At 40.5% G+C, this 16,078-nt stretch overlaps 1 protein-coding gene across 1 annotated transcript in view; it reads left to right on the top strand.

Moving 5' to 3' along the window:
• The window catches only part of LOC117520673 (cohesin subunit SA-2), an 86,857-nt gene that overhangs the window by 11,143 nt on the left and 59,636 nt on the right, over positions 1-16,078 (top strand). Inside the window, exons 6-12 of the mRNA XM_034181974.1 lie at positions 684-888; positions 1,179-1,330; positions 1,936-2,133; positions 3,780-3,878; positions 4,573-4,652; positions 10,424-10,531; positions 13,048-13,144. Of these exons, the coding sequence (XP_034037865.1) occupies positions 684-888; positions 1,179-1,330; positions 1,936-2,133; positions 3,780-3,878; positions 4,573-4,652; positions 10,424-10,531; positions 13,048-13,144 (939 nt within the window). The remainder of the gene's footprint in view (positions 1-683; positions 889-1,178; positions 1,331-1,935; positions 2,134-3,779; positions 3,879-4,572; positions 4,653-10,423; positions 10,532-13,047; positions 13,145-16,078) is intronic.

Here is a 16,078-nt window from a genome sequence, read left to right as displayed (position 1 = left end):
TCATGTTCTCAGCTGATTCCTCTGGATGCACGCACTCAGTTTTTGATTGTGTACAGGAGCGCAGTGTTGCACAGACTTGCATGCAGTACCTCTGTGTTGCGCAGACATGCTTAAAACTGCATTCAGCGCTCTACGCATGCTCACGCCAAAGAAAATTAAACATGTTTAATTTCTTTCATCCTACGCGCATAGCCCTCAACATACTGCTGCGTAGGGAGAAAAAAACTTGATGTAGAGCTGCTAAAAGTGGGCGTTGAGCTGCTCAACTCAGCGTAGATGATACGCTGCAATGAGCAGCTCTACGAATACGCCAATGTGAAAGGGGCTTAAGAGCCACTCAAAGCCACGAAACTCCCACTATAGTTGAAGAAACCCTCTCGTAGCAAAGAAAACATGCCGCGTGGCTCATTATTCATCCTTCATTATTCGGTGGGACCCAGGCTTATGAGTGTAAATACAGGTTTTAAAAAACAAGTGTGAAAGTGCTCGTTCCTCTAAAAAAAAAGAAAAAAAAAAAAGACTTAAGTGCACACAGAGTGGGAAAGATAAGCGGCACATTAAGTGTTTGTGCACAGCTTTAAAATGGTATGTTTTGCTTATTTTATTTCTTTAAAAAACAAATGTTATATAATTTTTTCAATAACTGTGGGAAGTAAAATGTGTGTGTTTTGTTTCCTGTCAAGGATTCGGTGATGTACCCCCTGTGCACTCCTGGCCCCCAGCTGAAGCGTTTTAAAGCTGGTTTGTGTGAGTTTGCTCGGGTTCTGGTCCGCTCCTGCCAGAATAGTCTGATTTATGATGAGTACCTGTTTCCCACACTGTTGGCCCTGCTCACCGGTCTGTCCGACTCTCAGGTTAGAGCCTTCAGACATACCAGCACCTTGCTAGGTAAGCACAGGAAATGATTTGCTCAAATTCTCATGTTGTGCCCATCCACTAACAGTTTATGTCAAGTATGTTTTAAAATAGATTTTTGCTTACTTCCTGGAAATGTTTAAATATTATGAGGATTTGTATTGCCCTCTGTCTGAAGCTTACTCATAATCACCTTCTCTGCGTGGTGGAGATGTTTACACACCACGTCACAGAACTATATAGTGAAGAACATCACCTGTCTTTCCTCAGAATGAACTTTGTGTACTCTGACAGTCCTCTGCTCCTTTCTGTTGTCCTCATAGTCTTAAAACTGATGACTGGGCTGGTGGATGTACTTGTGGCAGTCTCCATTCAAATGCAAACCACCCAGAGGCTATATGACATCGAGTGCAACAAGAGGGCATCTGATAGAGCCTCTGACAAACTGGAGGAGCTGCAGACCACCATCAGTGAGGTGACAGTGACAAAGCACACAAATACGGGTGTATTAAAGAATTGCATCCACACTGATGTCATGAGTATAATCTGGCAGGAGCTGGTTTTGCTTGTTACGAATGGTTGAAAAGTGTTTGAAAACTGAAATATGTTGAAACTTCCCTGTTTTGTAATGGATTTTAGCAGCAAAAAGCTGTTTAATAAGGTCTATATTCTTCAATTAATTTAATACTTGTTAGCTTTTAAATGTTTTTACCTGTGTTACTGCTAATACACACATTGATATTTCAATACAAGTTAAAAATAGAGAACATTGAGTTAATTTGTGCTTTCTTTTTACCACTCTGCTTACATGTACAAAAAGATTTAGACTTAATGACACGTACCTTATACCTACCATATGTAGCGCTTTCACATCAGTTTGAATTGTTTTACAACCTCCAATCAGAAAAAGGTGTGACGATAATAAAAAATGCTGAAAACAAACAGTGATTCTTATATTTACTTTAACTTCTCTTTCATTGTAGACAGTGTGAACTTCATTTGTTAATATCCATTTTATTTGTTTTTATTTGCATTTTCTGCATCATCCCAACTTTTTCTGATTTGGGGTTGTATCTACAGCTACAGGAAAACAGAGAAGAACTGTCCTCTTTCATGAACGCCGCATTCCGTGGTGTGTTTGTGCATCGTTATCGGGACCGGCTCCCTGACATCCGTGCGGCATGTATTGAGGAGTTGGGTATGTGGCTGAAAATGGATCCTGAGGACTTCCTGACTGACCATTATCTTAAATACCTGGGGTGGATCTTGCATGATAAGGTGAAGCACATTAACACAACAGTCATTTTTGATGTTCCACCACTATGAGCTTTATATCGTTATATCATCATGGTTGCTTCTGTCTGTGGACGTGTTACTGTGAACACAGTAACTCATTAGCAGTACACACTGATGACGGTCAAACAGTCTGTGACACAGTCCCATCTAGTGGACGTGGTGGGTAAGAGCTAAGTATACATGAATACAGTAAGAAGCAAACAAAGGGGTAAATGCCATTTATAAATTCATCATTGATTGTTTTATACTTTTTAAAACATGTTTATGATACATATGATTCAAAGTGCTGTTAATTTTATTTTAGATATACTGTACTGTCCACACTCCAGCTATAATATGAAATTATTTGAAACATGTTTGAAATCAATACTAATTAATATTAGTGGTATGTGCTATATTGTCTGAACCACAATATCCATTCAAAATTTGTTTGGTTCACAGTTTTTAAATAGTCATCCTGGTTCACAACAGAAAAGTCTATTTAAGATCTTATGAAATGCAGTTTTACTTTTGGAATGTTGTTTGTGTTGCTTCTGGACGATGCAACAAAGAGAATTAGGGGTACTTGAACAAGCCAGAGGCTTTTGATACACTTTTGATATACGTGCATTTTCGCCTTGCAGCAGTGTTATCTTTGCAGCATGGCAGGCTTGAACTGTGACATAATAATAAATAATAAAACTCCATATTTATGTCAAAAAACAGATAAAGTTCAGCTATGCTATGCTAACAGACTGAAAACATCTGGCTACTGCCTTTTATCTTTGCTGTGCTGTCTGGTACTGTATGTGCCACTGCCCCAGTAGTGAACAAAAAACGAGCAGACACATACCCATCTGGGCATGTCAGTCAAGACAATGCTGACATACAGCAGCACTGAAATAAGGACCTCAAGAACGTCCAGTTAAATTAGATTTATTTTTAAGTAAGAATATGCTAGTATCACGCAAGATGTTTAAAATATACAGTACAGTGATCCACCACTACTGATGAAATTATTTCTCTCCACAAGACTGAGATTTTAGAAATGAAGGAAACTGACAAACAAGCTCATTTCAAACTACATGTAACTTCAAAACCACACACACATGTTGAGAAAGACTGGGAGGGAGAGAGAGAAGTGTCAGCTTAGGCTACATTCATGTAGAATCCTTAGGGTTCTATGGGCTTGTGAATGTTATTTGCATTTTAGAATGTAACCCTCTTAAACATTTTTTTTATGTTTATTTCCCTGATATACATTTTTTGTGCACATTTTTATTTCATGGCTGATTTCAAAAACAGTTGCTTTTTTGAGAAATGTTGTACACCATTTAATTTAATTTGATCAGTTTGACCTGACCTTTTTCTGTGTTCTTTTAAGTCAGAGATATACAAGATCATAGCATTTATTGTTTTTGAGTTATGTTCACAAGCGGGTGAGGATGGACTCACTCATTTATCTGTTTACTCAATGAATTTTACAGCCTTGGAATAAAGTAATGCACTCAAACCCATTTTTCTGAATAGAATTTGCTTCGCTTCATAAATAACTGGAAATGGGTAGAACTAATAAATGGACAAAGAAAAAGGAGCAGACATACTTTCAGGTTATAGAATATGTTACTGTACTCTCTACTGTCCTTCAGCAAAGTTCAGTTCGTCTGCAGTGTGTGCGAGCCCTGCAGGGTCTGTATCAGGACCAGGATTTCATTGGCCGCCTGGAGCTCTTCACCAGCAGATTTAAAGTGAGTCATCCCTCTGGATTGGCCTTGCGCCTCTTTGAATATCTCTTTCTGTCTTTCTGACTTTCTTTCAGTTGTTTTGATGTATTATTTCATGTTATCAGTTGTTTGTATTTTGGTCTATTTTATTGCCTGATTTCTCCAGACACTTGTTTCTCCTTTTGTTTGGCATTTCTCATTATTTTACATCCTCTATAGAACCTCCTTTCAGTATATTTTTTTGGTCTCATCCCCTTATTTCTCCAGACATCACCCCCACCACCCCACCCCACCCCCACTGCCTTTTGCATCTGTTTTCTACTCTCTGTTGGTTGTCTTTGTTTGGCTTTTCTTATATTGTTTTTACATCCTTATGTGTCTCATTCCAGGGTTTTTTTTTTGTTGTTTTTGTTTTGTTTTTTTTGGTTGTTTGCTGGTTTTATTTTTAATTTATTGTAACTCCCTCATGATTTCGTCACCTTTTATAGTTGTTTTTTTCTCTCTCTCTTCTCCATTCCTGTTGGTTTGTGCTTTGTCTGGACATGTGTGTGTATGTGTGCATTAATTGCTGAGAATTACTGCTGCTTAATAAGCTCTTTTAAACACACACACAAAACCCCTCCCAAGCTACATGTGCTGCAGCAGATAAATGGTTTTGATACTGTAGCCTGGCTCCTAATCAGTTTGTCTGTGTGCACATGTGTGTCTGTGTGTTTAGGAGAGGATGCTCAGCATGGTGCTGGACAAAGACCCATTTGTGGCAGTGGAAGTGGTCAAGCTGCTGTTGCTGATTCAACAGTGAGGGCTTTCTGTAATATTCTGTACAAGAATTAAGTTTTTTGTTGTTGAAAAAAATAGGATTATAACTTGAAACTTTTTTTTATTTTTCGGTCATATCCACTCTTCTTTCCTATTTGCAAACGTGGTAATTGTACTGTTTTCACAAAAGATATAGGTACTCCTATTAAGTCACCTGATTTAATTATTTTTGTTTGCACCAGTTTAATTATAAACTCAAGTTTATGGGTTAAATCCCTAAATGAGGTTAGACCTGCAAATAGTTATTTTCATTATTTGTCTCTTTACAATTACTCGACTTGTTCAGTTATATATAGGGCGTGAGACCTCCTCAGAAATCTGGAAAACCACGTTTTATTCAGTCTGTTTTGCGTAAAAATCAATTTCTGTGTAAAATATTTATTTATATGAAAAATATGTTGCTTAGATTTTTTACATGAAAATATGACGTGAATGCAGTCGAGATTTGGCTTCTGTGCTCTGCAAGAGGAGTGGTGTGGCGTGTTGGTGTGTTTGAGTTTTTCATAGCGTGGTGGGGTAAGTGAGCGTTTTTAAACTTCTTTTTCAAAGTCTGCTTTGAGTGTCTCTGAGTGTCCTTGCTGTGGTTAAACTAAAAACACAGCTGCAGACCGCGAGCATGTTAATAGCAAACACTAATACTTGTTTTATTTATATATATATATATAATATGCTTAAAATCTCTTTCTGAGGATAGCATAACACTCCTGAGACTGCAAACGAGGGCTGAATCTAGAAGGAAAGAGGGTTTCAACTTTTGACAACATTTTTCATACTGTTACTCATAATAATCAGTATTAACCTGGGCCTACATTTTACTATAGCTCTGGACTAAGTTTAATTGATGAGCCACGTAAAGATAAGTCTAGTTCATTTACCTTTTCTGCATAACTAAAGTGGGATGTAATGCAATATATTTTTTTAATGTAATGTCTAAGCATGGGCATTACTGGGTCTGTTTGAGGTTATAGTTTTAAAATCAGGTTGGTTAGGATGATGGAAGCCAAAAATATGAAAATTATTACATTTCTTGTCGTCGATAATCTTCTCAACCAAACATGCAGGCAGTGGTGGGCACAGCTAACCAAAAAGTATAGCTTCAATAACCGTTAATCCAAGTTAACTTTTATAAAGCTAAACCGATAAATCCCTAAAAAATTTAGCAGACGTTACAGCTATAAGCTAAACCGATAACTTTTAGTATTGACTCCAGTATACTGGCAGCTACTGATACTTCGGAGTAAATTCAAAGGCAGTCATAAACAGCAGTGAGCCAGCACTTCTGTCTAAGATCAGCCTTCTTTCAGCAAAAGAGACCTGGTGACCAGAGAGAGGAAAGAAGGTGAGAGCTGAGAAGAGAAAAAAAAAATCATTTATTTTCACAGCCATACAGTCTTGCAGACGTGGCGCAGGACACATGGATAGCAAGGCGGTTTTGACTTATGGTTAAAATTTTAAACAAACTAATTCCGGACAAGTTATCGAAATTAACGTCACCTCTGTCATTTTTACAAATTGAAAATATCAGCAATATGTTTTAGTTTAAAAGTAATGCACTAATTTTGAAGGTCTTAGTGTTAAACAGACATGTGCCGAAAGGCATTATGGGAAAATTCAAAGAAGCCCCCCCCGTCAAAATACAGAGAACACTGCCATCTACGGAATGGGAGTGTGAATAGACCAACTGTAATTTGTATGTGGTACTGACGTTTCAAATCTTGCAAAATGTAGGAAAATTTCAGAGTTCGCATTGAGACTGTCTGATCAGGCTGCAATTTAACTGCTGCACTGCACATGAACAACAGCATTAGCGTCATCCCAACATAAAACTCTTTGGGTTTATAGACGTTATTGTGTTTGTTTTATGTAAACCTGTGAGAAGCTCAGGTTGTTTCACGGTTATTTACAGTGGGAAATCGCTGTGAGCCGCAATCAGTTCATGTTCATGTCATTCTGGAGGAAATTGAGTTTGCTCTTTAACATCCTGCTTATTGCCCTTTGCAACACTGTTTGTTCCAGAGTAATATAAATAAAATGTTTGAAATTCGGTTTTTGTTTCTGAAGTTTCACGCAGGATAAACGACACGGACACGGAATATTGGGAATATTTGTTTTAGCAAGTTTTCAGGGTCTCATGCAGCAGTCTCTTAAAAATGTTATGAAAGGCATACAAGTTACATTTCGGTTGTATAATGGGGTGGGGGGGTGATGAGAGCAGCTTATTTTAATTTTCCCATAATGCCTAGGGCATTAGTTTAAAAATATGTGCAATATCATATTTTCACTTTGTAAAAATGACAGTTTCCGTTAATTTCGCTAAACTGTCTGGAGTTCGTTGGTTTTAAATGAAACCGTGAGGGAAAGGTGCTTTGCGCTTCATGTCTCCTGCTTACGGTCTGAGTATCGGCATGTTGAAAATAAATGGCATTTTTTTCTTTTTCTTCTTTGTAATAGCAGCTGGTCCGTTCCCTTTTACTGGGGGAGGACTGAGCTTCTCACAGCGGTCTGTTTATTGCAAAGCACATGACAGGAGTTAACATGTAGGATTTTAGGTTTTACAGATGTTTCTGACTGTTCAGCTTTCTTTACTCACTATGCCAGCAAAAGAATGTTAGCGGACTGAATGTTATCGGAACTAAATTTAGCGGACGCTAATTGGTTCGCTGAGGGTTTTCAAAGTTAGCTGAAAATCTAATCTAACAAAAAAAATGTTAGCTTTGCTAATTACCGGTTAGCAGATTAGTGGAACTGTGCCCACCACTGCATGTAAGTTGTGATATCAGTTTGGGATAAAGGCAAAGAAAAGGTGAAAATGTGCAAAAGAAAATACAACGGCAGTACAACTAAATTGGGGGACGGGGGCAAGGTGAGAAAATAGTAATCAAAAAACCTCCATAATGCATCCCTGGACACCAAACCCCCCCCACCCACCACCACCACCACTAAAAGTCCACTTTCACCAAAAAGAACCCCCAGCCCCACCCCAACGTCCGCTTTTTTTCTTCAGTTTTTCACTCACACCCTTGTACGTATATACTGTGAAAGAACAATTTAAAAATTTTTCCTATAAAGCAAAGTGAGCTATTCAAATAATTTATTTTGTTTGACAAAGCAAATTAAGAGAGAAAAATGATTGATCATTTATGAGAAGTTGTGGTCAGCCAACAATTTTTACAATTTAATTATATTAAAACAGTTTAAAATTAATTCAATTAAAATTAATTTTACTCCATTAAAAATTGCTGTAGTATCAAGGTTTACCACAGTAAAGCTGGAAAGTGGTGCTGAAATGTTGGTAATTTGCTCTTTCATATGGGTGACAGCTTCGATTCACAGACGTGTATTTCAGTAGTGATCTAGAGTGAATGTTTCTAGTAGTGTCTGACACTGTTTACACAGCATAATCCATTTCTCTCCCACTAAATATGTGGATTATGTTCTAAAAACAGCTTTTCCCATCATCATCATAGAACAGTTATTTCTGTCAGGTAGAATTTAGGGCCTTACTGACAAATTGCACATTGTCTGTAGTGATCAACAGTGAATAAATACATTGGACTGCACAACTGAGGTGACAGTTTTCTTTGGAATCAATTGTAACTGTTGTGAATGCAGATTATAGCTGTGGCACTTTGAAAAAAGAGCAATTGTTAAACCTTTCAGAGCCGCCTTTCTGTTTTTCAACATCTTCAAATAGACTTTGTCAGACGTACACTGGTGCTGTGCATCACTGCATCCACCCCAGTACAGAACTGCCCTGGGTTCTAGTTACTAACTACCTTGGCAGTCAACTGATCCATCATCACCTCCCCGTGATACTCTTGATTTGATGCAAAATCATTCCAGCTGTACCCAAGGATTCTCCAGAAAGACCCAGGACCAAAGACTTCCAGTCATCTCCTTAGGTCACTTGTTGGTGTCTAGAACTTAGAACCATCCAGTGAGACTGAAAGTACCAGGGCCTTGAAGACTTGGACCTTCCGTTCTCTTACAAATGTATCAGCATAGCCAACCACATCTGTCCAGCAACGTTATGTCTCCGTAAATTCTTCCCAGATGCCTCTCGAGCTCAAAGGTTGACATCCCTGTCACATCACATGAATGTCACTATTGAGTCAATCTTTCAACTGGCAGCTGTCTGGCAAATTGACCACTAAAATCCTAGCACTGAAAATGTCCACTATCCTGACAGGAGGATCAGTCATATAACTGCTTAAAGACTGTGATGGCATGACTATAATGGGATGAGGTCTTTATATGTAGATTTAGAGGAAAGCAGTACAACAGTTTCTATGTAGGCCAAGGTTCATTAAAAAAATAACTATAGTAATAATGTTACATACATAGATGCATACATACATCATCAACTGCTTATCCGGGATCGAATCGCGGGGGCAACAGTTCCCGCATTAACCATCTCTGACTGGGGGATCCCAAAGTGTTCCCAGACCAGTGTGGAGATATAATCTCTCCACTGAGTCCTGGGTCTAACCTCAGGGTCTCCTCCCAGATGGACGTGTCTGGAACACCTCCCTAGGGATGTGCCCAGGAGGCATCCTTACCAGATCCCGAACCACCTCAGCTGGCTGCTTTCAACACGAAGGAGCAGTGGGTCTACTCTGAGCTCCTCACGAATGACTGAGCTTCTCACCCTATCTATAAGGGAGACACCAGCCACCCTCCCGGGGAAACCTATTTTGGCCGCTTGTACCCGTGATCTAGTTCTTTCAGTCATGACCCAACCCTCATGACTATAGGTGAGAGCAAGAATAAAGATTGACCAGTAGATCACCTTTTGGCTCGGCTCCCTTTTCATCACAACAGTACAATAGAAAGAATGCAACACTGTCCCTGCTGCGCCGTTTCTCCGGCCAATCTCACTCTCCATTGTCCCCTCACTTGTAAACAAGACTTTGAGGTACTTGAACTCCTTCACTTGGGGCAAGACCTCATTCCCTACTTGTAGTACGCAGTCCATCAGTTTCCTGCTGAGAACCATGGCCTCAGATTTAGAGGTGCTGCTCCTCATCCCAGCCGCCTCACACTTGGCTGCGAACCGACCCAGTGACTGCTGGAGGTCACAGGCCAATGAAGCCAACAAGACCACATCATCTGCAAAAAGCAGTGATGAGACCCTGAGCCCACCAAACTGGAAATCCTCCTCCCCTGACTATGCCTTGATATCCTGTCCATGAGTATCACAAACAGGATTGGTGACAAGGCGCAGCCCTGGCAGAGGCCAACCCCCGACCGGAAACGAGTCCGACTTACTGCCGAGCACCCGAACACAGCTCTCGATTTGTGAGTACAGAGATTGGATGGCCTCCCGCAGCACCTCCCACAGTATCTCCTGGGGTACCCGATCATACGCCGAAGAGCTGGTTAGTTGTTCCACAGCCAGGACGGAACCCATGTTGTTCCTCTTCAATATTATTATAATAATAATACTTCGTTGTCTACGTTTAGTTCCATCAAAGGCTGCTTTCTCAACATAGGTGTGGATAACATGAGACTTTAGTTTTTATTTGAAAACTAACGGGGGAGAGTTGTGGGATCCAAACGTATCAACTCTTGAGTTTTTATACTTCCATTTAATTCAAGTGTTTGAAAAATGGACAAACTACAAAAAAGGTATATACTCTTCAAGCTCTGCTCTAGTGCCAATAAGTGATCATTTTGAGTTAATATTTCATAGAAATCATGTAAATTAATAATGATGATAAATGTTTGATGGCATTTGTATATTTCTGTAGGAGCACAGAGGGAGGCCTGAAAGAAGAAGAATGTGGTCACATCTATCCTCTGGTTTATGCTTCACACAGAAGCCTTGCATCTGCAGCCGGTGTCTTTCTCTACAACAAGTATACCTTTATCCTTCCTCTATCCACACTATTTAACAAAGAGATTGAAATGCATTTCTGTGATTGTTCCTCTTCTGTAATTAAATTATTATTATTTGCAGTTTGTATGAGTTTTTCAAAGAATGCAACTTTTTTTATGATTTTTTTTTTTTAAGCCATTCCTCCCTAAATTTGTTACATTTACATTTGTAATATGTCACATGAAATGTGGTTTACACCCATGAAAAGAAGAATGAATAAGAATAAAGCAGATTTATGACTTTAGTTCACTGTGCACCTCAGCAGAACAGGAAAGCTGTGGCGCTTGCTGGTAGACGGGGAAGACTTTGATCATTTTTTTCCTTTGACTGGAAGGCAGCATGCTGCTCTGAGCATTGTTGATCCCATCAGCTCTCAGAAGAGAGGCAGAATAGGTCCTGATTAGTACTGTATATTTCTCCATATTAACTTGGAGTTTCTGAAGAATTTGGAAGGAATCCAGTGTAAAATTTGTAATAATGCGGGTCTGTGGTGATCTTGAGCAACTGGATATAAGAAATAGACTACTTGTAAAAGGCAGCCACATTCAAAAGCTGCAAAGCTACCGGCCTATATTGTTAACCCTATGTGACGGATTTAAAATTTGGTATTGCAGAGTTTTTTTGCAATGGATATTGTACATGAGTATTGGTACAGAAACTATCATGCATGGATTTTGAAGTGCTTGCAAATATTTTTAGTCTTTTTGTGAAAAACTAACCGACAAGAAAGAAATGGTGGGTAATTATTGTCTCATACCATTTTTTTTGAGCTACTAGGCAGTGATATTATCATGGTCACATGGTGGCCAACTGGACATTGCACTTGTTTACAAAACAGAAGGTTCCTGGATCAAGACCATCTGCACCTGTTGTCTGTGTAATGTGGATTTATGTCTGGAAGGGTGTCTGGTGAAAACAACCTATGTCAAATCAACATGCAGATCCGATATGGATGTACATACTGTGGCAACCTTAAGCAAAAAAGGAGAAGCTGAAAGAACTTACGAAGATATCACATGATCGTGATACTGCATTGATGAATGAGGGAACAACAAAGAGATTACATTCGTCTTGGTGTGGCTCAGGAGGATGCTGCACTAGACCAGTGGACTAGTTGTACATTCCTGTAAAATATTTTTTATTGCACAAATGTGGTTTTATGTGTAAATAAGGGCCCCTTCACACAATGCTATTGAAGCCGACTAGTGCATGGAGGAGGAATTGGATGCCAGTTGTGAAAAAACAGAGCTGCCTCTAACGCCTCGTACACCTGTCGCTACAACTATTCATGCACACCAGTGGCTGAAAGACAGAGTGCGCCCTGTGAGAGCCCATTTGATCCCTCTCGCGGCAGGTGTCAGGCCAAATTCCAGGTGTCATACACGAACATCCAACACTGCTCACTGGCTGCAGGAGCCGCACACAGCGCACGTCGGCAGGATGCTCCATGTGAAACGGATTGTCAGATCATGCAACAGGCGATCTGAATGTCACACGTGTCCGGCAGAATGTGCGTTGCAGGACTATGACAATATGAAAAGCCAACAGCACCACAATTGCGCTACTTCAGTCACATATCCCTCTTCCGTGCCACACTGACCACCTCTGACTGGGGGATCCCGAGGCGTTGTCAGACCAGTTTGGAGATATAATCTTTCCACCTAGTCCCGGGTGTTCCCCAGGGTCTCCTCCCAGATGGACGTGCCTGGAACACCTCCCTAGGGAGGCGCCCAGGAGACATCTTTACCAGATGCCTGAACCACCTCATCTGGCTCCTTTCAACGCGAAGGAGCAGTGTCTCTACTCCAAGCTCACCACAGATGACCGAACTTCTCACTCTATTTCTAAGGAGATACCAGCCACCCTCCTAAGGAAGCCCGTTTCGGCCGCTTGTACCCGCGATCTAGTTCTTTCAGTCATGACCATAGGTGAGAGTAGGAACGAAGATTGACCAGTAGATCGAGAGCTTCGCCTTTTGGCTCAGTTCCCTTTTCATCACAACATTACAATAGAGAGAATGCAACACCACCCCTGGTGTTCCGATTCTCTAGCCAATCTTGCGCTACATTGTCCCCTCACTCGCGAACAAGACTCCAAGGTACTTGAATTCCTTCACTTGGGGCAAGACCGTATTCCCTACCCGGAGTAGGCAATCCATCCCCGGGTAAGGAATACGGAAAACATCCCCTTTTATTTATTATTTATATCAACCCAGTGATATTCACCAATTATACAACTGGTTTGTTATATTTTTCTCCACATCAGCAGTGTGATGTGGTGCAACAAGTTCTAGCTGCTCACATTGTGTTCGTGCACGCGCACGATTGTTCATGGTTCCTTATTTCGTGTTTGGTTCTTCCAGTTTCTGCGTCTTTCGTGTTATATGTGAAGGGGCCCTTACTGGTTTCTTTACCAGCATCTGTATTTTATTTAGTAACATTTCTTTAAATGGATTCTAACTAATTTTACAAATGATGTCGTGTATGTTTGTGGCAGGCTCAAAAATGTAATTGACAGTGAGAACCAGGAGGGTGGGGGCCATGATAATGCAGCCTTCTTTCAAATCCTCATTTCTTTCTACATCCAGAGTGAGGTACTGTCGTCTCTCTTCTAACATAACACTCCCCCCCCCCAAAAAAAAATTCAGAATCAGATCTATTTAAAAAATATATACATTATTAAAAATGCTATTTTTGTATTTTACAGTTTAAACTGAACTTGGACCTGTTTGTAATTCTTGTTCTTTGCTTTACCCAAGACAGTATTGCAGGTATTGCGAAGACCTGGCGTCTGTCCGTCCGTTTGTCTGTGTGTGTATAGCACATGGGTAAAAGTTCTCCGTCACCACGACGGATTTCCTTCCTTTGGAAAATTTAACCACACATATGCGCGCGCACGTGGTGTCAAAGTTCACCAAGACCAAACTTTCATACATTGATACCTATGGCCTGTTCTGAAGTCTGTCACTCTATATTTCTCAAAATATGAAAAATCATATTGAAAATATCTTTCCATATATTATATAAATTACCACCAAAGTTGACAAACATTCTTTCTTAAATGAAGTGTATTAAAGGATTATTAACAGACTGCTCGGTCTGTACAGGGAAATATCAGACCGAGGTGTAAGTACGGACCGAGCGACAGCGAGAGCCGTGCATACAGCTCGGTCTGTACGGGGAAATATCAGACCGAGGTGTAAGTACGGACTGAGCGACAGCGAGATCCGTGCATAAAACACAGAGGTCTGATATTTCCATACAGACCGAGCAATTGAGGTTAATAATTTGTTTATTATATGGCTATTTTATATATATATATATATATATATATATATATATATATATATATATATATATATATATATGCAAATGCCCGAATATGAAAGCTGCTGATGGCTCGTAGACAGAGCTCATAGTCAGAGTGGATCTGAAGCAGTTCCCTTCAGCAGCAAAGGTGAAGTTCAGCTCCAAAAAAACAAAAAGAATGATTTCACCTCCTCTGCTCACTTCAGAGCTCTGGAGCCGAGCTGAGCAGCGGCTCATCTCAGCTCACCTTCGAGCTGACAGCTGGTGTCCCGACAGAACACTGGAGCAGAGCAGAAACTTGCTAACAGGTGGGCCGGTCGTTAGCTGGGAGCCAGGTCTGGGGTTGGGGCTCGCACGCAAGCGCCTGGTGGTCGGGCCTTAGCCCATGGGGCCCGGCCAGGCTCAGCCCGAAAGAGCGACGTGGGCCCGCCCTCCTGTGGATTCACCACCTGCAGAGGGGGCCCTGGGGATCGGGTGCAGAGAGGATTGGGTGGCGGTCGAGGGCAGTTGGCTCGGCGGCCCATTCCATGCTCACAGCCTCTGACTGTTGGGACGTGGAATGTCACCTCGCTGGGGGGGAGGAGCCTGAGCTTGTGCGGGAGGTTGAGAGATACCGACTAGAGATAGTCGGGCTCACCTCCACGCACAGCTTGGGCTCTGGTACCCAACTGCTGGAGAGGGGCTGGATGCGTGCGTAGCATTGTAGCCATATAATAAAATTTCTTAATACATTTGGTACAATTTTACTTTTTTTTTTTTTTTTTTTCAAAAGAAGACTTATAATATGAAGGGGGCGTGGTCCACACCGTACAACTTGGCAAGCAGAAATTTTTATGGATGATTTGTTCATCTTACTCATATACAAAGAATTTTAACTCCCAAACTGTCAGCAATCAAGCAGTCAATAAAAATTAATATGTTCCTATATTCTGATAAGTGTACTGAACCTTCTACAATGGACTATGCCCATTTCTACCTTTGCATTTTTATGCAAAATCGGTCATTATTGTCATCTGCATCACAACCTGCATACACACTCAGTGCACACTCACATGTTTGTTATTAAGATGATTAAGTCCAGTAAACATGAAACATGGTCTAATGACACAGAAAAAATGATCAAAAAGATGACTGCCAAATTTCTTATTAGTCGGTCACAAGTTGGTGCCACAAGTGAGGAAGTAATAATCTGACAATAGATGCATAGAAAGCATGAAATTCATATCTCAACAACTTATCCATCAAAGACCAGCAATGTTCAAAGAAGAACGTTCTATCATTTTCAGTATGAACAGCTTTAAATTACACAGCCTGAGCACTGCAGATGCAATATTTGCTCTGAGTGCTGATGGAAAAGTGTGGAGGCCAGAAGGAGTTGCATTGTTTGTTTGTGGATTTGAAGAAAGCTTTTGACAGAGTGCCAAGAGAAAGAGTGTGATATTGTATGAAGTTGTCTGGTGTGGCAGAGAAGTATATGAGGGAGGTGCAGAATATGTGTAAGGACAGTCACCATACTGAGTCTCATGTGCTTGAGGTTCCTTGCTATAATCAAAATTCCTGAGGAAGTTTTGTTCTGAACACTGTTCCCAGTGTGCTTGCACAGGGGAGAGGTTAAACCTTATTCAGAAGAAGTACCTTTAAGTAACTGGTATTGTGGTTGTCAGATTTACAACATTCAGCATAATTTAAAACATATCTTAATCACCTTTGACCTTTATGTGTACCATAAAGAGAATATTTCTGTCAGTGTTGTTGCTGTTTGGTAGAACATTTGGTTGAACAGATATGAAGGTAAATTACATTTTGAATATTGATAAATATAGACTGTTACACCAACCATAGTTATCTGCATGCATAGCACTTCATGCACATGGTGGGACCAAAGGCTGTGATTCAGTGTACATACTGGAAAAGTATGGACATCTTAGTTAAATTTAGCCCTCTTGACTGCAGTGTTGGCATGACAGCGCCACCCTGATGTGGCTCTGCAGGTCAGGCCCACATCTTGCGGCTGCATCATTGAGTCACATGGTCATCGCGGGGGCTCAGGAGGCGGTCCACGTATTGGGCTTGGACCCTGTGTATACTTGCTAACAGGTCTAGTTATTATTATCGTTATTTTTATTGCAACATTTTAAATCTAATAAATATATTAGGTTTATTATATATACGTAGCACTGTATATACAAATGGTCCCATCAAATGCTTTTTCCACTCAG

This window comes from Thalassophryne amazonica, chromosome 11 (genome assembly GCF_902500255.1).
Source record: "Thalassophryne amazonica chromosome 11, fThaAma1.1, whole genome shotgun sequence".
NCBI lineage: Eukaryota > Metazoa > Chordata > Actinopteri > Batrachoidiformes > Batrachoididae > Thalassophryne > Thalassophryne amazonica.
The sequence above is the reverse complement of the archived record's forward strand: the minus strand, read 5'-3'. Positions and strand labels throughout refer to the sequence as shown.